The following is a 25,926-nucleotide window of genomic DNA, read 5'->3' as shown; positions in this document are numbered from 1 at the left end:
GAAAATGCTTTCTTGTTAAATGTATAGAAAAGGCCATAATTGTAATCATTCACAAAAATCAGTACTGCATCTCCAGTTTTTAAAACCTCCGAGCACTACAAAGAAGCTGTAATTAGAGTTATTAAAGTTAATTTGAAGTTCTGCCCTGGGGTAGAGGAATTTTCAGGGAAGCTGAGACTAGCAAAACGTCTTAGAGAGCCCCATCATTCCTAGGACATCGCGGCATTTTGTGAAAAGTGAAATTCAAAGCCAGCGTGGAAGTTTCATCTCAGGTGAGGCCAAAGGAGTTTTGCCAAGCCAAGCAAAACATTCCAGGGTGGTTCTGCATGTCCTGGAGAATTTTCTGTGCAAATTCTTTGCATTTCGGAGAAGGCATTCTTTCTTTGATTAAGCTGCTCTCCAATGATCTCAAATACACTGAACTTGCATGGGATTTTTTCCCCTTCCTTATATAGCAGATCTTCCTTTCCCACCTATTGTTTCACTGAAAAGCCGTCATTTAGCCGTCATTGAGAGAAAAGTGACTGTTCCCATACCCATTTATATTTTCTGTCCATCCATTTCAATAGCATCTTCATTTAATGTAGGAGCATTTAATCTAGTTCTTAATTTTGAGGAACCTTAACACAAACTAGTTTATGTCCTCAGCAAAAGCATAGAGATAAGTGCTTAGTTGTCTTGGGCGTTATCCTGGGCAGCATTGCTTAGCCAAATTGCTGCCCAGTTCTTTTATCTTTTACCTGTGTGGAACATAGGTAAAGGTAAAGGGACCCCTGACCATTAGGTCCAGTCCTGACCGACTCTGGGGTTGTGGCGCTCATCTCGCTTTATTGGCCTAGGGAGCCAGCGTATGGCTTCCGGGTCATGTGGCCAGCATGACTAAGCCGCTTCTGGCGAACCAGAGCAGCGCACGGAAACACCGTTTACCTTCCCGCCAGAGCAGTACCTATTTATCTACTTACACTTTGATGTGCTTTTGAACTGCTAGGTTGGCAGGAGCAGGGACTGAGCAACGGGAGCTCACCCTGTCGCGGGGAATCGAACTGCTGACCTTCTGATCAGCAAACCCTGGGCTCTGTAGTTTAACCCACAGCGCCACCCGCGTCCCATCTTCCCCATAGCTTACGTATAACAAAGAAGTGTCTTTTTCAAGTTCCAGAGTCATACTGGTACTCGGAAGCTTACTGCCTCCAAGCGGTATAAAAATTGTTGAAAGAAATAAAATTCCATTTTCTCTGAATATACAGTCTGTCTTGGTATTCAGTGCCATACTCATTAAAGAGCAAGACCTTGCTTCTGGTGTTCTGAGTGTCCTTGCATAAGATTTCTAAGGAAAGTTACATTTGTGCTATGCTTTTCTGATCGTTCCATTAGTGCAAGCATTTCAGCTTGCTGGTGGGACTGATCCTCACTCTCCTCCCCTGGCATGCTGTTCTCCTAACACCCCGCAAGCCTATTTCAGGAACATGCGGGGGGAGGAGTGGAGGGAAACCTCAACGCACAAGTGGAAGTCCTTGTGTAGGGCTTCCGCAGATAGGAGTCATTAGCTGAATCCCACCCCCAATTTCCCTTCAACAGATTGACCACAAACTTGACATGAGCCAACACTGTGACGCGGCAGCTAAAAAAGCCAATGCAATTCTGGGCTGCATCAATAGGAGTATAGCATCTAGATCAAGGGAAGTAATAGTGCCACTGTATTCTGCTCTGGTCAGACCTCACCTGGAGTACTGTGTCCAGTTCTGGGCACCACAGTTTAAGAAGGACACTGACAAACTGGAACATGTCCAGAGGAGGGCAACCAAAATGGTCAAAGGTCTGGAAACGATGCCTTATGAGGAACGGCTAAGGGAGCTGGGCATGTTTAGCCTGGAGAAGAGGAGGTTAAGGGGTGATATGATAGCCATGTTCAAATATATAAAAGGATGTCATATAGAGGAGGGAGAAAGGTTGTTTTCTGCTGCTCCAGAGAAGCGGACACGGAGCAATGGATCCAAACTACAAAAAAGAAGATTCCACCTAAACATTAGGAAGAACTTCCTGACAGTAAGAGCTGTTCGACAGTGGAATTTGCTGCCAAGGAGTGTGGTGGAGTCTCCTTCTTTGGAGGTCTTTAAGCAGAGGCTTGACAACCATATGTCAGGAGTGCTCTGATGGTGTTTCCTGCTTGGCAGGGGGTTGGACTCGATGGCCCTTGTGGTCTATTCCAACTCTATGATTCTATGTGATTGCTAAGTGGGAAGACATTTATGTCACGTAAAAAATGATCACTTGCAAAGCAGAGGCTATGAGGAATGAAAATCAGCAGCATAATCTCAGATGCTACAAAACTTCTGAATGGGCTTGGCTGTAGGAAGGAAGGAAATTATGGTGGAGAAGGGCCATAGCTCATTGCTAGAGAGCACCTGCTTTGAGTGCAAGAGGTCCCAGGTGGTGCTGGGAGAGACATCTGCCTGGAACGCTATAGAGAGCTGCTGCCGGTCAGTGTTGACAATACTGAACTAGATGGACCAGTGGCCCGACTTGGTATAAGGTGGTTTCCTGTGTACCTAACTACTAAGGAAGGATGGCAATGTGTGTCCTGTGTCTCAAGCACAAGAAGGCTTGACAATATGGTACCTATACAATGAACTCTAGTAGGGACATTTCTTCCTGAAACAGTTGCAGGCCATAATTGGAGATTTGCACTCAGAATCCCTTGCAGTGCCACAAGATAGACTGGATTTCAAGTCTGGGTTCTCTTGTTGTTTTACAGGCATTTGCAGTGAATTAATGCAGAGTTATTCTCCAGTACCTTTGCTGCTCAAGGTCCTAGGTCACACCTCTTGGGTTTGTCCCACTGCATTTGCATTCCTTTCCAGCTGGTTTTCGAAAGGAATTGGCTGTCCCTATCTGATTGTGGGATATACTGGCAGCTGGGCAGTTTTCCTTTGGCTGCCCCCTTAACACTGCTACTCAATTTAACATATGGAATATGCTTCATTTTTTTAAAGCTATTTTATGAAGGCCAAACATTGACACACATGCATTTTTCGTTTCTGTTCTGTATTCTCCTAGGATGCACGAAGGTATTATGGGAAGCAGAGCCTTGTCGCATGAGAGCATTTTCATTCCTGAGACTGCACAAGAACCAACTAGACCAATCCGAGTATTTTCTCAGGAAAATGTTTCCGATCGGATTAGGGCTTTGCAGGTAATGTGAAATGTATACAATAATGTTGACTCTCTTCTCTCTCTCTGCCTCCCCCCCTGCCTCCCGCCAGCAGTTGTAACTGTAACTCTGGATTTGCTTCCGTATGATAGTTACATACTGTACATTTAAATTAAATATTCTCAATATAAATCAAGGATGGGAAACCTTTTCCCCCTCAAGGACAACATTCCTTTGGGAGTGGTTGGGGGCACCCTCTTTTCTCTCTCCCCTGCCCCATATTTCTCCGTAATAATATCCTGCACAGAGTTCACATCATAAAATGGGAGTAGAACAACTTAACCTACATTCAAAAATCCGAATTACTGTAATACCATTATCAGACAAACCTAATTATTTGGTTGACTTAATAAAGGTATTTCCCTGCTGTAGATTTTTGAATATTTCTTATTCACAACTACCTTTTGCTGCTTCTTGCTTTTTATTCAAACAAACAAATAAAACATCAAGCTAAAAGTAATAATAAAAAAACAGTCACAAGAGTTTATGACCTTTTGCTTTTTTAAAAATAAATAAATCCCCCTATGGTAGTGATTTGCTATGTCTAGGGGAAAGAAAGGCACTGTGATTATGAGAACTTCTGGCTGGCTCATTTCTTCCATACAAGCAGATGCCTGTTCATGTGGACAAAAATAAGTATTGCATGATCCAGCCATTCAGTAATGGAGAAAATACATTGAAACATGCTTGAAATTTGTCCTTGTAGTTGAAACTCCAACAGAATTGGAAATTAAGGGCCTCGTCGCCATTTGGAACATCTTCAAAAAGAGTGGATGATACTGGGATGAGTTCAGAAGATGATGGATTACCTAGAAGTCCACCAGAAACGTCTTTACTACAGGAAATGTTAAATTCCAGTACAGCAAAGGTAGGATAAGTCAAGCATGCCATTTTCAGAATATTATTTTGAACGCGGTTATTTGTTTCATTTTGCCTTTCTGGTTGAAATTACCTTGCAATAACCTGCACACTGCCATCATCCTGATAGAAGAAGCATTTGTAACAAAGATAGATACCCAAGATAAGAAAGATAGATAACCAAATGTTTGGAAACCTTACACAGCACCTGGTATTGTCAAGGGCAAGTTATTTTGAAGAGGGGGGAAAAGTGCATGCGTAGACTTGAATGGAAGGACCAGAAGGTTTAAACAACATAATGAGTATTTGGGGGATATCTTTATTTATTGCAACATATTCTTCTAGAAACGTTTTGGTCTTTCTTTCTTTTTTTACTGCAACAGTGGCAGAGGAATTGCAAAAATTATCAAGAAAGAAAGATTTTGACTGATCTCAGCCTTTGTCTCTTCGCCTCCCCACCCTCGTAGAAGCATACTAATGCCATCACCTTTCCATAAAAATGAAAACACAAAACACCTCCCACCATCTTTATATTTTTCAGGATTCCTACTAATTCTTAGAACTGCATAGATTCTCTTCTTGCAACTTATATTTTCTCTAGTCCGTTTTGTGGTTTGTAAAGCATGTAACCTGTGTGTGTCTCTCAGTGTCTCATCTCCTTTTGTCATCTATCACTGAATCTTTTCCTCATTCCACCCCACAGTTCTCTGACTCGCACAAGCATCTTAGCTCTTTGAGTTTAGCTGGAACAGGCAGTGAAGAAGAAGAACAGGTAACAATAATGATTGGCGTTTAATTGTGCATGTGTGTTTTTGTGTATCCAAAGCAACTGTTGGATTCTTGAATCTCTGTAGCAAGGTTGCTATCCTTTAAGGGCTTCTGGGCACACTGAAATGTTCAGAAAGTGCCCAGGGCGCCCGTCACAAAATGGCTGCCTTGGTGACGTGGCATAATACAAAATGGCTACCACACCTATAAGAACAGGAAAACAGGTGGTTCTGCAGAATGATGTGAACATGCTCTCCCATCAGTGAGTGGAAAATGTACATACATCAGCCACTTCTGGACTCACTCACCAATAAAAGCTATTTGCTTGTCAGTTCAGAATGGAAAGAAGGGTGGTTGTCAAATCCTGGCATCTGGTGAAATGAGAGCTTGTTTAAGGAATTGTGTTCAGTCACACATTGTGGATTCTTTAGATACCTTTTGTGGGTGCCATTGAAAATACTGGCAGGCAAATGGAGTAGTGGGTTGAATCATTCTTCTCTAAGAGGTATTAATGAAGGATATTCATTTACCTTATGCATAGCAGTTTCAGCAACTGCATTATAGATACTGGAAAGTTAATTTACGTTTCATTGATTTTCATACTTCTGGTTTTCAAGCACCATTGAATTCAGCCTCCAGGAAGAGATGGAATTGGGCAGGCAGTTGATCATAAACTACTTTTCGGTACAAAAGCAAGTCAATGCGGGGGAGTCTTAGGCTCTCGGACTCCCTCCTGCTGACTTGTCTTCAAATTTTACATTTGAACAGATCTAAACAGCAGTTAAGCAGCATGCACAAGGTCATGTGTTTGGTTGTGCAGAACAAGAGTCCCCTTATTCCTTTCTTAACTGTTCAGGTGCTGTTCTTAGATCACATCCACGCATTTCAAGCACATTTAACACACAACTAAACACATGGCTTCTTCCCCCAAATAATCCTGGCAACTGTACTTTGTCAAGGGTGCTGGGAATGGTAGTTCTGTGAGGGGTGAACTACAGTTCCCATAATTCTTTGGGAAAACCCATGTGTTCTAAATGTATAGCGTGGTTGTAACCCTAGTTAGAGATCCAAGCTGATCCATTGCTGATTATGACTGTTGGTTTTTGTGCCTGGGAGACTTGAATTTTCATCAGTCCCTCATCCAGCCCAACATGAGCAGGGATAATTGGAGCCAATGTTCCCACCCAGAAACCTGCGATCTTTGAGTAGGAGTTGATAGGTGCCCTTCAATCAGCAACACACATAGCCAGCAGATTGAAGAGCATTTTAGCAGTCCCTTGAAGAGTTCCATTTACTCACTGAGCTGAGGAAGAGCCAGAGACATCAAGGCACATGAGAGCTGGAGGGGAGAGTGCAAAGTAGTGAGAGATGGGGTTTTTCCCCTGGAGAGAAAGAAAAAAGGAAATTAAAACGCATCAAGAAAAGGTCGTTTAGAAATTAAGTTATTCTAAAGTGGCTTCCGAGGATAACACTTGGTAGCATTCTCCCTCGCTGCTCCATATTCATCCTGAAGAGCATTGGTCCAGGATGCTACGTTTGCGAATCTGAACTTCAAACCTGCTTTGACCGTAGGGCAGTAAACAAGCCATTTGTGCAAGTTTCCAAATAGGGGCATTGCAAAAGAGAATGAGCTTCACAGAGATATAACTGTGGATATTTTCACCCATGCAGGTGAAGTGCGTATCGAACATACATCACTCTGCAGACCAAGTTTCTGTAACACCTCCAATGTAGCTATTTTCAGTAGGGGTTGTTTACCCAATAATCAGTGAGAATTTGCCATGATATGAAATACTGGGTGTTGCATATGCTTATATGAGTCAACCCACCGGCAGAAGATAAGACGAGAGCAGTTGAAATGATAAGTAGGTGCTGATTGGAAAGTGGCCCAGAAATGCATTAGTTCCTTCTTTTGAGGCCTGATGGCTCGTCTTGACTGTTTCCTTCTCCCTAATTTTCACAGTACTTCAGTGCTTTAGAATCTCTTGCAGAGCATGTTGTATGTGTATGAAATGTGTTTATATATAATAGAACATGCATCTCTCTTCGTCTGGGCATGATTATGCACAATAAGACAACCTTGAGATGTTTCTAAGGGTTCCAAAGGGAATATAAAATGTAAAAGATGGAAATGTTTGACAGCTTATAGGTGCTGAGTTGTAAGCTGAAAGTGTGCTCAAACGATTCCAGTTCTAGACTATTCTGTACTGCTGGAAGAGACCTGAAAGTCCTGAGTGGAAAAAAGAATAAAACTGACATGCAGCCGACATTGTATCCCTCTGTTATGCTGCAAGGAGAAAGGAGAGAATAAAGTTTACCAAGCCAGAGATGCGCATGAGTAAAGGAAGGCCATCCTGTATTTTATCTTTTGCAAACAAAAAATAATTTGAAATTAGTTCATAAGGGATGGAGGAATACTGTGCCTCTCATCTCTGATGCTGCTTTTCCTAAAAGGAGACATTGGTTTTAATAATAATAATAATTTATTATTTGTACCCCTCCCATCTGACTGGCTTGCCCCAGCCACTCTGGGCAGTTTCCAGCATATATAAAAACATAGAAAACATTAAACCTTAAGCTTGAGGGGGTCACATAACTACATCATGCAGTTTAAAACATTTCTCATCTTCAAAGAATCCTAGGAACTTTCATTTACATCTCATAGAGCTACAATTCCCAGCACCCTTTACAAATTACAGTTCCCAAGATTCTCGGAGGCAGAGGAGTGTGCTTTAAGGGGATGTTGTGTACAGAGCCCTAGCTTTATAGAGGCATTTTTTTTCTGTATAATAGACTTTAGTGTAGGACAAGTGGAACCAAATACAGAATACAGTGTGGAATGCTCCAATTCCGTTCCAACTCCAGTTTTCTTTCTTTTTTTCGTCGTCTTCACCTGAAAATCAGTTTGCATTTTGTGCCCACTGACCACAATCAGATCTTGTCCTCCTTGGGATTCCTCCCCTGAAGTGATTTTGCACTTGATAAATCTCCTCCTTGTTTGTGGATGGTGCCACTCAAGCTGCAACTTGGCTTTTTAGCATATAGGATCGCATGGTCTGAAGGGACTTGAGGACAACTTTGCTGAAGCTAAGCAAGTCTGGGTCTCTTTAGTCCCAAGATGGAAGACTCTGTAGGAGCCCTGTGTGTGCTTCCATGGAAGAAAGGCAGGATATTAATTCAATAGGCAGCAATTCAGAAGCACTGGGGATGGAACTTGGAGCAGAAGCTGGAGTCTCAGTATAAGTGCTCTTCATTTTTGTTGTTAAATGAAATGACAGTAGTATTGATACTGCCTCTATTAAATCTATACACTGCATTATGGTCCCAGCAGTGTTGGCAGCCTTATGTATTCATTGCTGTTTACATCATTTTCCTATGTGCTACAGTATGCTAGAGAGTGATTCCAACACTGATTAAATGTGTATTTAAAAATTCCTTAGAAACTTTCAAGTTTTATTGTATGTTTAAATTGTGCTCTTTTTAAAAAATAAAATCTGACTCTTCCCCTCCCTCTCTTCTGTCATTTTGGGCTTCTCCTTTAGGTCACACCAAGTCCTTTGAGATCCTCTTCTGTGGAAAGCCAGCTATTCCCCAGGCAGCCAAGTGCTAAAATTATATCTCTGCAGACATCTGACTGCAATCTCTCTCCTCCTGCTGATTTCGATACTCCAGCCGAGTTTTCTTCTTGCTTGGATAATTCAGCTGCTAAGCACAAGCTTTTAGTGAAACCACGGAACCAAAGATCCAGTAGAACAAGACGACCTGCTTCGGTAATAAACCAAAAAAAGAGATCCATTTAAAAACCATTTAAAAACATATGTTCTTTGTCCCCATTGCTATGCTTCCTTATCAGTTGTGCTTGGTGAGAACTGCATGTGTGCATATTTAATTCCCCAGAGAACAAGGGACAACAGGATAGTAGAACCAGTTTTAGCAACAATAACAAAGGAAATGGAGAGAATAATCAAAGGGACCCACTTTTAAAAGTTGCCTTTCCTCTTATCGCCTCTTTGTGAGTCCAGAATTATTTATTGTAGCTGGAAATTACACCTATTGGGTCACTTTTTTAAAAAGAGTGAATGCTGGCGTTCATTCTAAATGTGGAACACACACATTTCCTGCCTTGGCAGCAGTTACTTCAAGAATGTAGTGATTGCGTGGCGAGTTCCCGCCCCCCACCAAGATAAATAAACACATGAGACACCGTAATTAAGGTTAATTGGGCGAATTAGGCCACAACTTTATTGAATTCAGGAATGAGAGGCATTGGCTTAGGCATTGGTCCTATCGACTATCCGGCTCCAGCCCATTTGCTGGAGACACGGGGAAGGGTTAACACTAATCGGGGGAGTCTCCCGCCGAGGCACGTCGACTAGGAGCTCCCCCGGGTCACCGCTCTGGGGCGTGCCTTTGGCCCTCACCTCCATAGGCTTCGGACAGGGCCACGCCCCCCGGAGTCCTTTAACGGACCACCCTTCGTTCATTGGGGGGAGGTGATGGCGTTCCTCCCCCCCCCACATCCTCTTAACCCCTTCTTACCAACACTTACACCACACTTACGATGTAACCAAGGTTCTACATTGAAGGGCAAGAGCCCTACATATATAGAGCAGGCTTCCTGCTACAAACACGCTCCTGGTCCTGCTGTTACCTGCACACAGGTGTAAATTACATGAAGAGGAGCTCCTGAATAGGGCTAGATATAACAAATTGAAAATAGTTTAATCCCCCCCTTATTATTTTCTACTGTGACATCTCTGATATCTCTTTATATGTCAAGATGTCCACCTGTATTTTTGGGTCCTTTTCTTTCACTATAATTTCTGGCATGGGAGCCGCTGCAGTGCAGATTCTTCTGATCCTACTTGGGTCATGATTAGAAGTTTCAGGATTGTGTGTGGGAGGAGCTCACTTCATGCCCCTCCCCTTGCCAGCATTGGTCCAGTTTCTAGGAGGTAGTGGCCAGACACCATGATGTACCCCAGCAGGTAGGACTCTGTGGTTAAATGTGTTCCTTTTACAGCTCAGCCCTATACCTATCAACTTGGAAGTATGGTACAATGCAAGGCCGCCTCCTCTGTAATTCTCTCCCCCCCCCCCCGTCCCAGGGTGGAGTAAAGGTAAATTGTAAAAAATAAGTGTGATTCTCTTCTCCGTTAGGCTTTCAGTATAGTTGTTAGGTCTTTTAACATCAGATATTTTAGTTTGCTTGGGAGTCTTCTGCCATTTGCACTGAAATGCATCCATCTGCCCTCCTTTTTAAGTGTTATTTTGTATGTGTGTATTCCCACCCCCATTTTCCCTTAAGAGTTTTTGGTGATTGCTTTTCATGGCCAGTTTGGTTTGAGAAAAATAGTAGCAGCCAGTGGCCAAAAAGCTATTGTACCTCTAGAATGCAAAGTCTTGCTTTTAAACCATCCACATCCAAACTGTCAGTTAGCACAGTTGGCTGTGGTTAAACAGATGGATAAATACTAGAACTACAGGAAGATGCGTAATCTGTGTATTTTGTCAACATCATCCTGTGAAGATTTATATCAAAAACATCTCACATAAAAATAAATATCTTACGATCTTTCAGGAAGCTTTTTTCCTATTTTGAAAGAGAAAATAAAGATCAAGTGTAAAAGAGAGAGATTGTCACAGCTTATTAAAAAAGCCAGCTGAAATTGCAGATTCATTGATGTTTTCTTCCTATTTAATGGCAACACAAAACAAAACCATTTGAGGAAAATGAAAATAATTATTAAGAACTATGAAATGATGAAACTTAAGTTCATGTATACATGTTTTCATTACTTTTGTTTGCCCCATGTATTTAGTTGTTAGAGTATTTATAGCTCACTATATTCCCTTTTCCTCCTATCGCATAATGATTTTTAATGTATAGTAATAAAAGAAAATTGATGTATAGTACACTTACAAACACTGCAGGGAGTTGTCCTCTTTTTGGGTGAGCACTTGGGGGAACATTAATGATTCTGCCATCTTGACAGCAGGTAAATAAAATAAAGTTGTGATATGCTGAACATATGATAAAAATCTTCCATTTCTCACTTGTAGAGGAACCAGTCAGAATTTCAGAATGACTTGAGCTGCACACCTGAAGAAGACAAAAATGAAAGGATTGAGATGTTAGCTGAACTAACCTGTGAAGGTGATAGTTCCAACCATAAGAAGCCAACAGAGAGCGCAGATTTAGCAAATTCAGTGTACTCCCAGCAACTTGAAATGTCAAAAGATCTTCAGCATAATTTGAGCCACCAAAATGAAAAAGCTCGCACTCTGCACACCACTTCTGAATCACATATGCTTCTCTGTGAAAATAAACCAGAGGGCTACCAAAATGCACAAGAAATATCACACACCGTATTGTCATTGTTTCTTCAGAAGAAAGAAGATACAGCTGCCCTAAATCTTATTGCAAACCAAGAATCACAAAGGGAGAGAGAGCACTCTGAAACACTAAAGATTTCCTCTTGCAGTTTATTAAATAGCACATCACTTAATATTTTAAATCAGGAAAATAAACAGACTTATGGTGTGCAATCTAAATATGGCATGCTGTCTGATAAGAATGTCTCAACCAAAGATGATGTGATCCCAACGCTAGGAGGAAGAGAAAAAAATACATTCAAAGATGCCAAGGCGCTTTTGGAAGACATTTCTAACAAGGGAACTATAAATGCATCTCCTTCACTGCCTAGCACCATCAGTCTTATATCAAAAAATTCACCCCACGTCACAGATTTACCATATTCTGAGAGCAATAGTATTTCCCAAACTTCTTGCACGGTCCCATCACCACAAACAGACCAACCTCCTCCTTTGAACCTAGAAAAAGTAAAACCAATTCAGGTGCTATCTGTATCCGATAAAGAAAACAGTCACCCAGCAATACCTGCTATGTTGATTTTAGGAGGGAAAGAATCCAGTGATCAAAGCACTGCAAGAAAATTCTCTGTCTCGTCAGCTTGGGGAAGGTCAAGGACCAGCAGCTTGAACATGAAGGACACTTTAGTGTATGAAAATCTACCAGCCATGCAGATCTTGCAGGCTAAAATTAAAAACTCTTCAAGAAACGAGAAGGTAAAAGAGGATACAGAGGTTAACTCCTGCCAAGAGAGAAAAGGCTGCACTAGCAAGTGGGCCTCCCCATCAGAGTTGGAATCAGAAACCGCTGGGAGATCATCAGACAGAGTAGAAGCTAGTCCACAGCCCCAGGTCATGGCTTCAAAACCAGTGCTGAGTAACTTTCCCACTGCTCTTCCACAGCAATCAAGTACTGCCGAGTCAAGTTGTGAAGAAAAAAACCCCTTCCAAGTCAAGCTTAGATCCACATCTTTATCACTGAAATATAGAAACAGCTCTTTGCAGGAATCAAAGGAGGCTAAAAGATACAGTGCGGAGTTTAATGTGGAAAAAGAGGGACTACCTTTGACATCCCTAAAAAGTGAAAAAGCAGAGGCTAAAAAAACAAGTGATGTAAATACCACCAGCTTTTTAACTGAAAGCCTCAAAGCTAAATCAAAGGCCTCTGAACAGGGTAGCACAAAACCTCCATTGCCAAGGAAACCTATTTTGCAACACTACTTTATTGCTGGCACTAGCACAAACATAGAAAAGCAGGAAAAGGTAACCAAATATCCTGAGTTGAAAAATGAAGGCAAAGATTTGGAGACGAAACCAAGCCCACCCGAAGTGCCTGGTAAGAATACTTTTTCTTGAGATTTTTGTGTGCATAAAGCAGGGGTGGGGAACTGGATCACTGTGTTTGCCCCAAACAGTCTCAGGCCGATTTCAGAGGCCTTGCCAGGCCTGATTAGGACCACAGGTCAGAAGTTTCACACCTCTGCCCTGAATATATTTAAACTGCAAGATCTTTTTTAAAAATTACTGCGAAATCACTTTTACAGCGACAAAACAAACCGTAAAGTAACCATACAGAAAAGGATAAATCTCCTACAGTTCCCTCAGCAGTCTGCAAAGCTCAGTAGCTTGTGTTTTATACTGTTATCATTAATACATGTATTAGTATGTACACTGTGTTGTTTCTTATGTTTCTGTGTTGTAAACTGCCCTATGGGCTTTTCACAAAGGGAGGTACATAAATTTCTTATCTACCTGTTTTGGTGGGGAGAGACCTGACCAGCTGCAGCAAAGCCCCAATGCGCCTCCAGCTCACAAGGAGACTCCCCCCGGAGCCAAAAGGGGACATCCTCTACAGGCTCAGGAGAGGGTCTCCTCGTGCGTCGGATGTGCAGCAGGGCTTTGCTGAGACTCTTCAGCCTCCCAGCTATCAGCTGACTTGTTGGTAAAACTGTGCCTCAGCTGAGCAAGCCCCCTTAGCAGGCGCAGTTGGGCTCTGGGATGAGTCTTCTGAGGGAGGTGTATCCTGGCACCTTTTTCTCTAGGAAAAAAAAAGCACTGATTTCACTTGTGAGAAAAATGGAGCAGCCGATGTCTGATATAGGCATGCCAGTACAGTGGTACCTCGGGTTAAGTACTTAATTCGTTCTGGAGGTCTGTTCTTAACCTGAAACTGTTCTTAACCTGAAGCACCACTTTATCTAATGGGGCCTCCTGCTGTCGCTGCGCTGCCAGAGCACGATTTCTGTTCTCATCCTGAAGCAAAGTTCTTAACCTGAAGCACTATTTCTGGGTTAGCGCAGTCTGTAACCTGAAGCGTATGTAACCCAAGGTACCACTGTACTCCAGTTTTTCTGTTTATTATTATTTTTATAACCTTGAGACTAACTAGCAGGTTTCTTGTTTATATAGCTCCATTAATTTGTGTCATACTTTACAAGGTGGAGTTGGACAAATGGGAGAAGACAGATGGAGAACAGGCATATAGGAGGGAGACACTTGGGTAGCCAGGGATTAACGTGGATTAATGTTGCCCCAGCAAGGAATAAGCTGAAACAGAGCCCCTATATAGCAATAGTATAGGCAGTAAAAGGTAAACGTAAAGGACCCCTGGACAGCTAAGTCCAGTCAAAGGCGACTATGGGATTGTGGTGCTCATCTCACTTTCAGGCCAAGAGAGCTGGCGTTTGTCCGCAGACAGCTTTCCAGGTCATGTGGCCAGCATGACTAAACTGCTTCTGGTGCAATGGAACACTGTGACAGCAACCAGAGCACACAGAAACTCCATTTACTTCCCACCACAGTGGTACCTATTTATCTACTTGCACTGGTGTGCTTTCGAACTGCTAGGTTGGCAGGAGCTGGACAGAGCAACAGGAGCTTCCGTCGTTGCAGGGATTCGAACCGCCGACCTTCTTATCGGCAAGCCCAAGAAGCTCAGTGGTTAGACCACAGCCCCACCTGCATCCCAGTAGAAGCGGTAGCATCAGGTTAAGCCTAATTGTTATCACCACGTGGGCTGCGAGATGCTCCTTGCCTTAAATTGCCTAGTTGTCTTCAGAAATCTGCTGCGATGGAGGAGTGGAGGAGCCTCAGGTCTTTCAAAGTCTTCTTTCAAGGTGTCCACTGAGTTAGAGGAAAGCAGTGCCATATCTTCAGGTTGGGCAGGGGGCAGCGGAACTGGCCCAGGAGGTTCATCTGAGAGCACTTATGGGGCTGCCTTTGCTCGTCCTTCCCCTCCTGCTTCAGAGTGCCCACCCTCAATCTCTGAAGATGAGAAATCCAACTCCAGCATCATGACATTATCTTACCAACCATGGTAACTCTCACTGGCAGTATCCCTTTTTTAGATGTTCCTTAGCATGGACAGTAAATGTATTTATTTAAGCTTATTTCTGCAAAGCCTTTCTGAAAACAGTTCATGTGTCTTGCCTTTCAGAACATTGGTCTATTTAACAAGATCCCAAATTCAGTCTCTATGTTGGGGAATCTTTATTTTCCATTTCCCCAAACTTAAATTTTGTTCCCTGCGTGCCAGTGGTCAGGAATGGTAGAATTTGTAGTGCAACAACATTGGGATGGCTACAGGTTAGCCAACCCTGTTTGAGATTAATCATGGTGCTGTCTCACTGTCACAAAACCAGTTTTATAAGGAGGCAGTTTTGTACTGATGTCATTACACTTCATAACTGAGACTCTAGTAAGAGCTCATAGATGAGGTGGAAAATCCATTTGACTTTCCGAGCATTTGCAAATCTGGTGTGCCCCATATCTATCTGCCCATCTAACCGCAACAGTGGTGCTCTGTTTGTGCATTTGAAGATGTACCAAGTGCCAGCTGGCAACAGCCCTACAAACCAGAATTTCCTACATTTCAGTGGTCTGGAGGGATATGTAACTAATACTGTGAAAACTCTGTATGAGTAAAACTGTTCATACGCCGATTTCATAATGTTCCTTTAACTTCTCTTGATGAAATATGTTTTGATTTGCAATTGTAAGCTGTCTTGTAAATGAGTAAGTAATTATTATTTTTATTTTTTACCTCAAGGATTAACTCCACAGGGTCTTATAACTGCAGTGTGTGCTGCATTGTGACCATATATTTAGTAGTGTTTGGGCATTACCTGTAGGCTAAAGACTGATCCTCAAGATGAATAGTGTTGCAAGATGCTCATTTATGCTCAGTTAGTAGATCGTGAGGCATTTAATCTCAGGGTCGTGGGTTCGAGCCCCACGTTGGGCAAAAGATTCCTGCTTTGCAGTGGGTTGGATTAGATGACATTTGTGGTCCCTTCCAACTCTTCCAATTCTTTGATTCTATAACGTTTAGCATATATATGCTGCTTTAGTGGTGCAAATGGGTCATAAATACGTCTTTAACTCCGGTGCCTCTTTACTTGAGTGACAGTGCTGGAAATGGATAGACTTCACATGCAATAGAACGGATTAATCCGTTTTGCATTCCTTTCTATGGGAAAGTGTGCCTTGGTTTTGGAACGCTTTGGTTTTGGAATGGAATTTCCGGAACGGATTGAGAACCAAGGTACTGCTGTATTTATTCGTTTACTTGTTTGCTATCATTGCTCTCTCTCTCTCTTTCATTTCTGCTTCTAATTCTCACACACACACACACACACACACACACACACACACACACACACCGGCCTAATCTGCAACACTCCGTGTCCACCTCTCTCTTAAACCAAATCCAACTTCATGCATGAAAACTGTAGGATATATAGGCACGTTTTCCAAACCAGACTTTCCCCAACCTTTGGAGAGGATACATTTCTCCCTGTTGTGTTGGTGGAGAGAATGGTACCTACATTGCCTGAGACAGCCCCAGTAGAGCCTGGCTTGACAGTGGTGCCACTTGAATGGGAAGTTCTGGGGAATGGGGCAGGAGCAAACATCAATCAGGTGCAAATTGGAGTGGCGACTGCACCTTATTTTTGTTATTATTCTTAAAATTTATATACTGCCCTATACCCACAGGTCTCAGGGATAAAATCACAATATAAAAACACAAATTGCATCATCAAAATAAAAACAAGAACAACCCAATAACCCCACCCAAATAATCAGAGAGGGAAAATAGCATTTTAGATACACAATATTTGTAATAAAAAAGATAAAAATAAGCACCCATCAAGTATTGTCAAGGAGTAGATCAAGAGATCAATTTAACTGTCTTTCAAACCAAAACATTGGTGTCCACCCCCCCTCAATTGTAACCATTCATAGAAGCTCTTTGATCCAGTGGAGGCTTCCATGAAGGGGACCTGGCGATTAAATAGGGACCCGATCCAGGAGAAGGACCAGTTCAAGTTCCACCTTTCCCCACCCACACAATCTTTGTGTGCAGCTTCTCAACCATCTTGTGTGTTTTGCACTGTTTAAGGAACCTGGAATTTCCCCCAGACCTTTGACTTTCGTTTCAGATGATTTGGAATATTGGCTACCCCGCAGCAAAATGATTTTCTGGAATGAAGGTTTGCAGAGTAGCTCTGCCACAGCTGACCAGACACAGAGCCAAGAACACAATGTGACTGGCTGTTGATGGTCACATCCGGGTAACTAATGGCATTGTGAACAACGCCATTGGATTGGATTACTCAGCACAAGGCTAGTAGGTTGGCTAGCTTGGGCTACTGTCGGCAGTCAATACAGGCTAACAATAACATCACATTCTAGTGAGTGCCTGCATGGGAGAATACATAAACATCATTCTGATACTAGTCTCTTTATTTTTCACTCCTTTCTTCCTAATTTTTAACATTGTCCTCTGCTTGGATCGCAATGAGATTTCATTCGTCTAAGGAAAATTGTTCTTGCACAGTCTGCTCTGAATTTTCTACCTCTCAAGAAGAGGGGGAAACTGTGACTGAAAATAACCCTATCCAAATTTATTTAGCAACATGACATTTAGTAGCTCATCTGTATAAGTGAAATGCAGATGATGTAAACAATGGCATCATTTTTACAGCTTCTCCCTCTCAAAGCATTTGCATCCATTCCAATAATTGGGTGGTTTCCCCCCCTTTCTTTTTTTTTAAATGTCCTTGGAATACTGCCACACAGCTTGTTTTAAAACTGAAGATTCATAGATGTGTAGAACAGAATATTTTTCAAAATCCAGGTATAATATTTAAAAAGGAACCTAATGAAGGAAAAAGGAACCTAGCTGAAGAAATATATAGTAAGAATGATAGCAGCCTCTCCAAATGTGTTTCTTTCTGTCTGTCTCTCTCTTGGGGAGGAAATGCACCAATGATGTAAAGCAGAAAATCCCCACATGATAAAAAATAATAATACCAAGCTAGATCAATGCATTGCTGCTTGCTAATGATATCCCAAAATCTTCTGCTTGAGATGAGCTGCTCTATCCCACCTAATGGAAGGTGAATTCTGATTTATTGTGCTCAGATCTTTGTTAGTAATCCCAGAACAAAACAGACCATTTATTCAGTTTACTGCTTCTCTTTGTAGCAGTAATGGACAGAAGCAACAATCAGACTATGAAAAGAGTTGGCTTCAGGACTCTGGGTCCCACCCTGATTTATGACATCCTCAGTGTTTTGTGTTGCCAGAGTGAGTCATAAATGCTCGCTTGACTGCCACATGAATGGTTCTTATTTTTCAGTTACAGATGGGTAGCCGTGTTGGTCTGCCATAGTCAAAACAAAAAAAATTCCTTGCAGTAGCACCTTAAAGACCAACTAAGTTAGTTCTTGGTATGAGCTTTCGTGTGCATGCACACTTCTTCAGATACACTGAAACAGAAGTTGCCAGATCCTTCTATATAGTGAGAAGGTGGGGAGGGGTATTACTCAGAGGGGGGTGGGAATGGGTGATTGGCAGATAGCTGTGATGAGCCTGTTGACGACTATTAACGACTGCAGTAGGTCTTACAGGAAAAAGCAAGGGGTGAGAAGGTGAAAAATGGCTTTGTCATGTATAGTGAGATAAGAATCCAATGTCTTTATTCAGTCCAGGTGTCTCCATGGTTTTAAGTTTGGTAATGATTTGCAATTCAGCAGCTTCTCTTTCCAGTCTATTTCTGAAATTCCTTTGTAGTAAAACAGCTACTTTGAGATCTTGTATAGAATGTCCTGGGAGATTGAAGTGTTCTCCTACTGGTTTCTCTGTCTTGTGATTCTTGATGTCAGATTTATGTCCGTTTATTCTTTGGCGTAAGGTTTGGCCTGTTTGTCCAATATAGAGAGCTGAAGGACACTGTTGGCATTTGATGGCATACACAATGTTAGACGATGAGCAATTAAATAGTCCAGAGATGGTGTGTGTGATGTTGTTGGGGCCAGTAATGGTGTTGTCCGGGTGTATGTGGTGTATGCCATCAAATGCCAACAGTGTCCTTCAGCTCTCTATATTGGACAAACAGGCCAAACCTTACGCCAAAGAATAAACGGACATAAATCTGACATCAAGAATCACAAGACAGAGAAACCAGTAGGAGAACACTTCAATCTCCCAGGACATTCTATACAAGATCTCAAAGTAGCTGTTTTACTACAAAGGAATTTCAGAAATAGACTGGAAAGAGAAGCTGCTGAATTGCAAATCATTACCAAACTTAAAACCATGGAGACACCTGGACTGAATAAAGACATTGGATTCTTATCTCACTATACATGACAAAGCCATTTTTCACCTTCTCACCCCTTGCTTTTTCCTGTAAGACCTACTGCAGTCGTTAATAGTCGTCAACAGGCTCATCACAGCTATCTGCCAATCACCCATTCCCACCCCCCTCTGAGTAATACCCCTCCCCACCTTCTCACTATATAGAAGGATCTGGCAACTTCTGTTTCAGTGTATCTGAAGAAGTGTGCATGCACACGAAAGCTCATACCAAGAACTAACTTAGTTGGTCTTTAAGGTGCTACTGCAAGGAATCTTATTTTTCAGCCATTCAAGGTGATCTAGCATCAGGCCTACGAATAGATAACAAGCAGTTATTCTGAGTGCAGCCATTTCTGTCTGTGGTATGTGTGGCTCTCAGGCTTCTCAGAAGGCTGAACAATATTAGGTTCAAACTACCTGAGATGGCAACATGGTATGCCTATGTGTTTAAACCAGGAGCTGCCTACATTGCATACAAATGTTGATTTCATTCTTTTGGTTGTTGTTGTTTTGCATTGGACATTCTAACATTCTTCTTGTTGGTGATCTTGTTTCTGCCTTGAATTCCTTCAATGTTAGGCTCATCCACACTTGTGCTTGTCCCATGCTTAGAAGGCACACAGGTCTGAGCAATTTCCCACTTGCCCTGTGCTTTCTAGGCATGGATCCAAGCAGTTTTGCCTTCGTTGTGATTCTTTCCCCAGGAAAACCTGCTCTTTAACGCTAAATCACAAAAAACTGCAATTGGCCAAAAACTCCATTGCTGTATGATCCAACTGAGCGCTAAATATTGGGTTTCCCCTGGGGAACACAGCAGGCCAAACACAGGTGTGGACAAGCTCTTCGTCCCAAATGCTGCTATTCATTTGCTGTTTTCTGTTTGTCATTCCAATGATAAATACTCCTTTCTCCTAACTGACTTTCCCTCTCTTCCCAACCTTCACTTTAAGCTTCTTGTAAAGGTAAAGGTGCCCCTGACCATTAGGTCCAGTCGTGACCGACTCTGGGGTTGCGGCGCTCATCTCGCTTTATTGGCCGAGGGAGCCAGCGTACAGCTTCCGGGTCATGTGGCCAGCATGACTAAGCTGCTTCTGGCAAACCAGAACAGTGCACGGAAATGCCGTTTACCTTCCCGCCCAAGCGGTACCTATTTATCTACTTGCACTTTGACGTGCTTTCGAACTGCTAGGTTGGCAGGAGCTGGGACCAAGCAACAGGAGCTCACCCCGTCGCAGGGATTCGAACCGCCTACCTTCTGATCGGCAAGTCCTAGGCTCTGCAGTTTAACCCACAGCGCCACTTGCGTCCCCAGCTTCTTGTACTCACTTTCAAATGCCGCAGTGTTTTTGGTCCTTAATATTTGTTCTCTTTTCTTTCTTGGTATGTTCCTCCCTGGATCCTTCAGACTACAGGTGCCAATTCTAGCCTAAGATTAGCCCCTTTCTCAACCTCTCCCCTCCCCTCCCTTTCCCCACTCCTCTCCAACCCCATTTGCCTCTGTTTTTCCCTTTTTGCTCTCGGTCACTTGAGTACCACCTCCTTGATATTTGAGGCTGCAATGCTTTACAAACCCACCTAGGAGAAAGGCCCGTTAAACTCAGTGGGACTGACTTCTGAGTAGACATGTATAGGGTTGCACTGTGAACTCTCTGGCTCTATTTGTACATCCATGCCCCTGTTTAGATCGCATCAGTTTACCCCTTCTTCATTTTTTAACTTTCCTTCCCACTCTTCTCTAAAGTGCCTCATCTTTGCATATTTCACATATTATATAATCTGCCCTTCACCCAGAGTTCCACAGAGAGGGCCCAACAAACATTTTAAACCACGATATATAAAATCAAGTCGAAACAAATCGATATATAAAATCAAGTCGAAACAAAGCAGTGGAGAAATAAAAATACAGCCAACAGATAAAATCATTAGCGTTCGCCTTGTCCTTCCCCAGTGACCTGCACAGAGAGGTCCATCTTCACCTACCTTAGAAAAGACAGTTTATGTTGGAGACTGGTGTACCTCAGAGCTGGGGTCATTCCATAAACGTAGAGCCAGGGCAATTGTAAGCCTGCATGCAAGGACTGCGTTTTGTTTTGCTTTGTCTTTATATGCATAGTTTATTGGTTTTTAAGTTTGGACTGCACTCTATTTTTAATTATTGTACACAGTGCTATTTTTCTAGAAAAAGAGGTGCCGAAACTCACTGTGAACGCCTCCCTTGTTCCCTTATAATGGCAATGGTGCCCACCTGAGAGGGGTCAGAACTCAGTTCCCCCCCAAAAAAGGGGGGGAAGAAGCTGCTCTGATTGTACAGCACCCAGCATATCTAACCACTTTGTTACTAATAAGTAATAGCAGGTGTATGCACATCTACACTAAAGGTAACTTCAGAAGTCGCAGAAGAACAGTTGGTGGGCATAAACCAGGCTTCCTCAAACTCGGCCCTCCAGATGTTTTTGGCCTACAACTCCCATGATCCCTAGCTAGCAGGACCCAGTGGTCAGGGATGATGGGATTTGTAATCTCAAAACATCTGGAGGGCCAAGTTTGAGGAAGCCTGGCGTAAACAAATGAAGCAAATACCATGTAAAGAAGAGGTGGCTGTTGTAAGCATTATCGAAGGTACATCAGCTTCTTCCTATCTGAGCTGAGTTGCAGGAAGCATGGCAGAGTGAGACTGGGAAACTTATTGTGGATGTATTGCGGGCATCTTCCTGCATGCAGGACTAGCACGGAAGGCAGCATCCATGGCTCTTGTGTTGATCTAAAAAGCCCCACACAGCTTGGGTCTTGGATACCTTAAGGACTGCCTGAGGCTTTATAATCCCCATTCAGTCACTAAGATTGTCCAAAGGAATGCTTGTTGTTCATTACCAGCATGTCACTGAACCTCCCTAAAGTGATTTGTGGAGTAGTGTGCAGGATAACAGTTCTGCACTAGCTTGCACTCCTTCTGACTGTATATAACATGGGCTTCATGTAACCCAGGCAACTATAGTCACGCCATATCCATTCCTCTATCAGAGTCTGCAGGAGAGAAGCAGGACAAAGGTCAAGTTCAGAAATCCGAAGCTGACAATATTACAGTTTTAGAGCAGTTTTCTGGGGTGTGTATTTGTAGAGGTTTCTCCCTAGTGGCTGGCCATCTCTTCGGTTTACAAGGAAAGCTTTGCTTTCTTTAACACTAAGATTGACTTTGCTTCTGCAGTAACAACAGACTGAGTTTCCCTCTCCAATACCTTTCTTCCCAAATTATCTCAGCAGAGAAAAGTGTGCCTTCTCCTGTGATTGCTGCAGCAGACACTGCAAGAGGAACTGAAAGCCAGACAGTGCCAGCCTGGATTACCATAGCAAAACAAAAGCAGAGGGTCATGGAGCAAGAGCTTAGCAAAGAAGAGAAACTGGTGGCTGCGGATAAGGCAGACGCAGAAAAACAAATACAAGAGAAGGAGCGAATGGAGGTAATACAGGTCATCCCTGCTTGTGACCTGCGTTTGACATTGCACTGGGGCTCTTTGCTTTAACCTGCTTCTGCAAGGTATCTTGTAATCAATTAAGGTTGGCAGGTGTTCACCAACTCTGCTATTATTCAGATGTCTTTTAAGCCAAGAATTGCATGCAAACGTTCAGCAAGTGTAAAAGCGGGTAGATAACTTAAGTTCTGAGCTACACGGGGCTGTTTGTGTTGGAATTCACAAAGAATGAATTCCTCAAGCACCCTTAGACTTTGTTCTCCTTTCCTCACACCCCCACACTTTTTTTGTATTTTTAAGTGAGATATGTGTGTGGTGGAGTTTTAATTCTGTAAAGGGCAAGTGCTCACCTGATGCACCTTTTTTTCTTCTATAGCAAATATCCCAAAGACATTTGAGCCCTTTTTGTAATCAACCCTATTCTTCCTTTTGCAAAGGTGGAGCTCACCTTTTGCAACAGTGGAGCTCCTATCTCCAATGGGAGCTTTTTTTTTTTAAGGAGGAGGAAAACCTTTCCCATGTTGCAGCGTTTCCTTCAGCCTTCCGTTTCTTTATACAATTAAAACAACCAGGAAGAGCTCAGCATCATGGGAGAAGTTGCTGTAATGACTGCAGCAAATGTCTGTATGCAACTGCCCTAAAGATACCTTTTTAATCTGCAGTGCATCACTACAGAATATAACTGTTGCAATACCAACAGCAGAAGGCAGCAGTTTTCAAATGAAGCATTCATTCTGACCAATTCATCTCCCTTTGTTCAATTTGCAACTGTGGGAAACCAGAACACTGTTCTCCATTTCAGTTCTGAGCGTGTCTTGAAAGCTCAGCTGATGGAATACTTAGTTGCAGGAGTGTGTGCTTTTCCTTCTAAAAAAATTTATGGGTTTTAATCTGCCAGTAGGGAGAATGGAAGTCATGTATAGCGTACATGTTTGAGGATATACACCGAAAGTATATTTACAGGCTTAAAGACTCATGTAGAGATAAATGTTATGTCACCCTAAAAAACATGTTACATTTTCCCTGTAACCTATAAACCTTGGCAAGGACTTGAAGCAGAATGATAAATTTGGCCTCCAGTACTCAAAATCAATTATTTCTGGTATTGAGATTAACCAGTATATAGAAAAAACGAACTAAGACACAAAAGGCATCTCTGATGTCAATGTCAGCATTGGAACCAAAATCTAGAACTGCAGCAGTGATTCTGCTGTAGTTTTTCTTCTGTAGACGTTACTTGTCTCACTGTCTTCTGTGGTAAAATTATAGAACTAATATAGTTAATTGCATAAATCATTACATTATTCCAGCTCAGTCATTTCAGTGCAAAGAAATGCAATGCAAATGGATGGTGGTGGAACATAACCAATGGCAGTTTTTTGCAGACTGAAATGGCTGCAAATGCCAATTGTATTCGCTGGATTCTGTTTTGATCATGGGACAAATAAATGAGCTTTGGCAATTTCTGCCTACACGAAGCATGATTTTTAACATAGACATGCACCCTATTCACCCTATGTAATATTCCTTACATTTAGCTTCCTTGATAAAACTAATGTTTTTGTGTTGTGATCCTGAATTAAGCAGCATTTTTAGATTGCAGAAGGGGGAAAAACCCCATTACTGTTGTGAATTCTAAGGTTTTATTTCTTTGTGCTAAATGTTGGTTTTGGTTCAGATCCCAGGCCAGAGTAAACTTTGTTCAGATGAGTAATACTTGAAAGAAAGAAAGTCAGTTACGTTCCATTGTGTAGGACATTTCCAAAGGATAGTGTGCAGAAAAACTTCCATTTTTGGTTTGCAAAATTTCCTGTAGATTGTCCAATGTAGATTTGGTCTTACAGGAAGGTGAGTCAAAAAGCAATTGTTATTTCCACATTGTGTGCATACCTTTCTAACCACCCTAACAGTATGTCTCTGACGGAGAAATTAGTATGTATTATCAGCATACAGTAGTACCATCCTGCGAATAAAACTAGCTTAGAGCAGGGTTCCCCAAACTTGAGTCTCCAGCTGTTTTTGGACTACAACTCCCATCATCTCTAGCTAGCAGGACCAGTGGTCAGGGATGATGGGAATTGTAGATCTGGAGAACGAAGTATTGGAAACCCTGGAGCCATTGAGGAAGACAGAGGCTTGACCAGAAAATGACTGAAAGGGTTAAGCAACCCCCTTCTCTTTTCTTCAGTTTCCTTACATTCTGACCTGTACCACCCTGAGACTGCTTTTGGCTTAAAACAGCATTGGAGCAAAATATAAATTCACTGGTGTGTCACATTTTAAAAGAGCAGGGGCCATTGCTGCACAGCCATAGCTCCCTATTGTCAATGGGAAGCGGTTTGCTGCCAGTTTTGGCTTGTGCTTGCCCTCATTATCAAAAGAGGCCTTGAATAATTTGCTGTGGCTGCAACAGCTCATCTCCAAGTGCTTCTAATTGCATAATTCAAAATCCCCAAAACAGTTTTCCAGTCTGCAGCCTATGAAATGTTTATGGAGTGTTTACAGCTCAGATGGCATAAATAGGGCAAGTGTGTGTGACATAAGACCACATTATTCTATTGTTGAGCAGGGAGCCATGTCTGCTGCTGAGTTTCTTGTGTTCTGTCAAATCCCTACTGTGGTTCTCTTTCCCACTGAATTATTTAGAACAGCACTATCCTATGGTGTGTGTGGTTTTCTCTCTCTCACCCCCCCCTTTTTTATTTAGGAAGTTCTGAGGCAACAGACAGATTTCACGCGAAACACATCCTTGCCTTTCCCACCCGCAGCTTCTTCTGAAGAACAGAGAAAAGAAACTAAGTCAGATATGCAGGAATCTTTGCCAGGAGGCAGCTTGCTGTCACACCATAACCCTGGTATGAAAACAAGACGCTAAAATTCTGACATAGACCCAGGCTGTAAAGTATTTTCCATCACACAAACAACGTTCCCAGTTTTTATTAAGGGATCACAAGATTGGGCATTTCTGCAACTTCTTCCTGATGGCATGCTGCTGGTTTTATTTATTTAAAGAATTTATAAACTGTACACCTTTCACAAATACCATGGTAGTGCCCAAAAAAAGAAATTAAAAATGAAATACAAGGTTAAAACAACAAGATTGCATCAAATCTGTCTGTAAAACCAGCATAAACCATGTCTGACAATGCTACCTGAAAAAGCATGGCTGAATTAAAAAAAGTCTCAAGGAGGCATTCAAAGGAATACAGGGTTGGTGCCAGTCTATTTTCCAGGGGGAATGCATTCCAAAGTGTGGGTGCTACCATGCTAATAACTCTGCCCAAGTATTCATTAGGCAAACTTCCAAGGTGTGTTGCAGCCTCAAGGTGTCTTCACTAGATGATGTAAGGGTTTAAGTAGGAGGGGTGGGAAAAGTCAGTCTCTCGGGTAAACAGCTCCTAGGCGGTTTAGGACTTTATATACTGTAGTAAAACCTTAAAACTGTAGTTCTGATTTCACATGCTATTAGTGGGACTGAGGGCTCCCTCTCCACATCTTACATTTTTCAGCCACACATCTAAAAATAGGACATACAGATGTGATGAGCATTCCAGCAGGTGTATATCTGCTTACCCAAATTTGGGGTGGGCAGCAGTTGTGGCC

The 25,926-nt window shown here is 42.3% G+C and overlaps 1 protein-coding gene across 4 annotated transcripts in view; it reads left to right on the top strand.

The window, feature by feature from the left end:
* CRACDL (CRACD like) overlaps positions 1 to 25,926 on the top strand; it is a 54,202-nt gene that overhangs the window by 25,451 nt on the left and 2,825 nt on the right. For all 4 annotated transcript variants that reach the window (XM_077927587.1, XM_028727862.2, XM_077927586.1 and 1 more), the window contains 7 exons: positions 3,058 to 3,193; positions 3,918 to 4,079; positions 4,773 to 4,841; positions 8,380 to 8,607; positions 10,901 to 12,545; positions 22,112 to 22,311; positions 25,031 to 25,178. In XM_077927587.1, the coding sequence (XP_077783713.1) occupies positions 3,058 to 3,193; positions 3,918 to 4,079; positions 4,773 to 4,841; positions 8,380 to 8,607; positions 10,901 to 12,545; positions 22,112 to 22,311; positions 25,031 to 25,178 (2,588 nt within the window). The remainder of the gene's footprint in view (positions 1 to 3,057; positions 3,194 to 3,917; positions 4,080 to 4,772; positions 4,842 to 8,379; positions 8,608 to 10,900; positions 12,546 to 22,111; positions 22,312 to 25,030; positions 25,179 to 25,926) is intronic.

This window comes from Podarcis muralis, chromosome 4 (genome assembly GCF_964188315.1).
Source record: "Podarcis muralis chromosome 4, rPodMur119.hap1.1, whole genome shotgun sequence".
NCBI classification, from domain to species: Eukaryota; Metazoa; Chordata; class Lepidosauria; order Squamata; family Lacertidae; genus Podarcis; species Podarcis muralis.
Note: the sequence above shows the minus strand (reverse complement) of the source record. Positions and strands in the feature narration are given on the sequence as shown.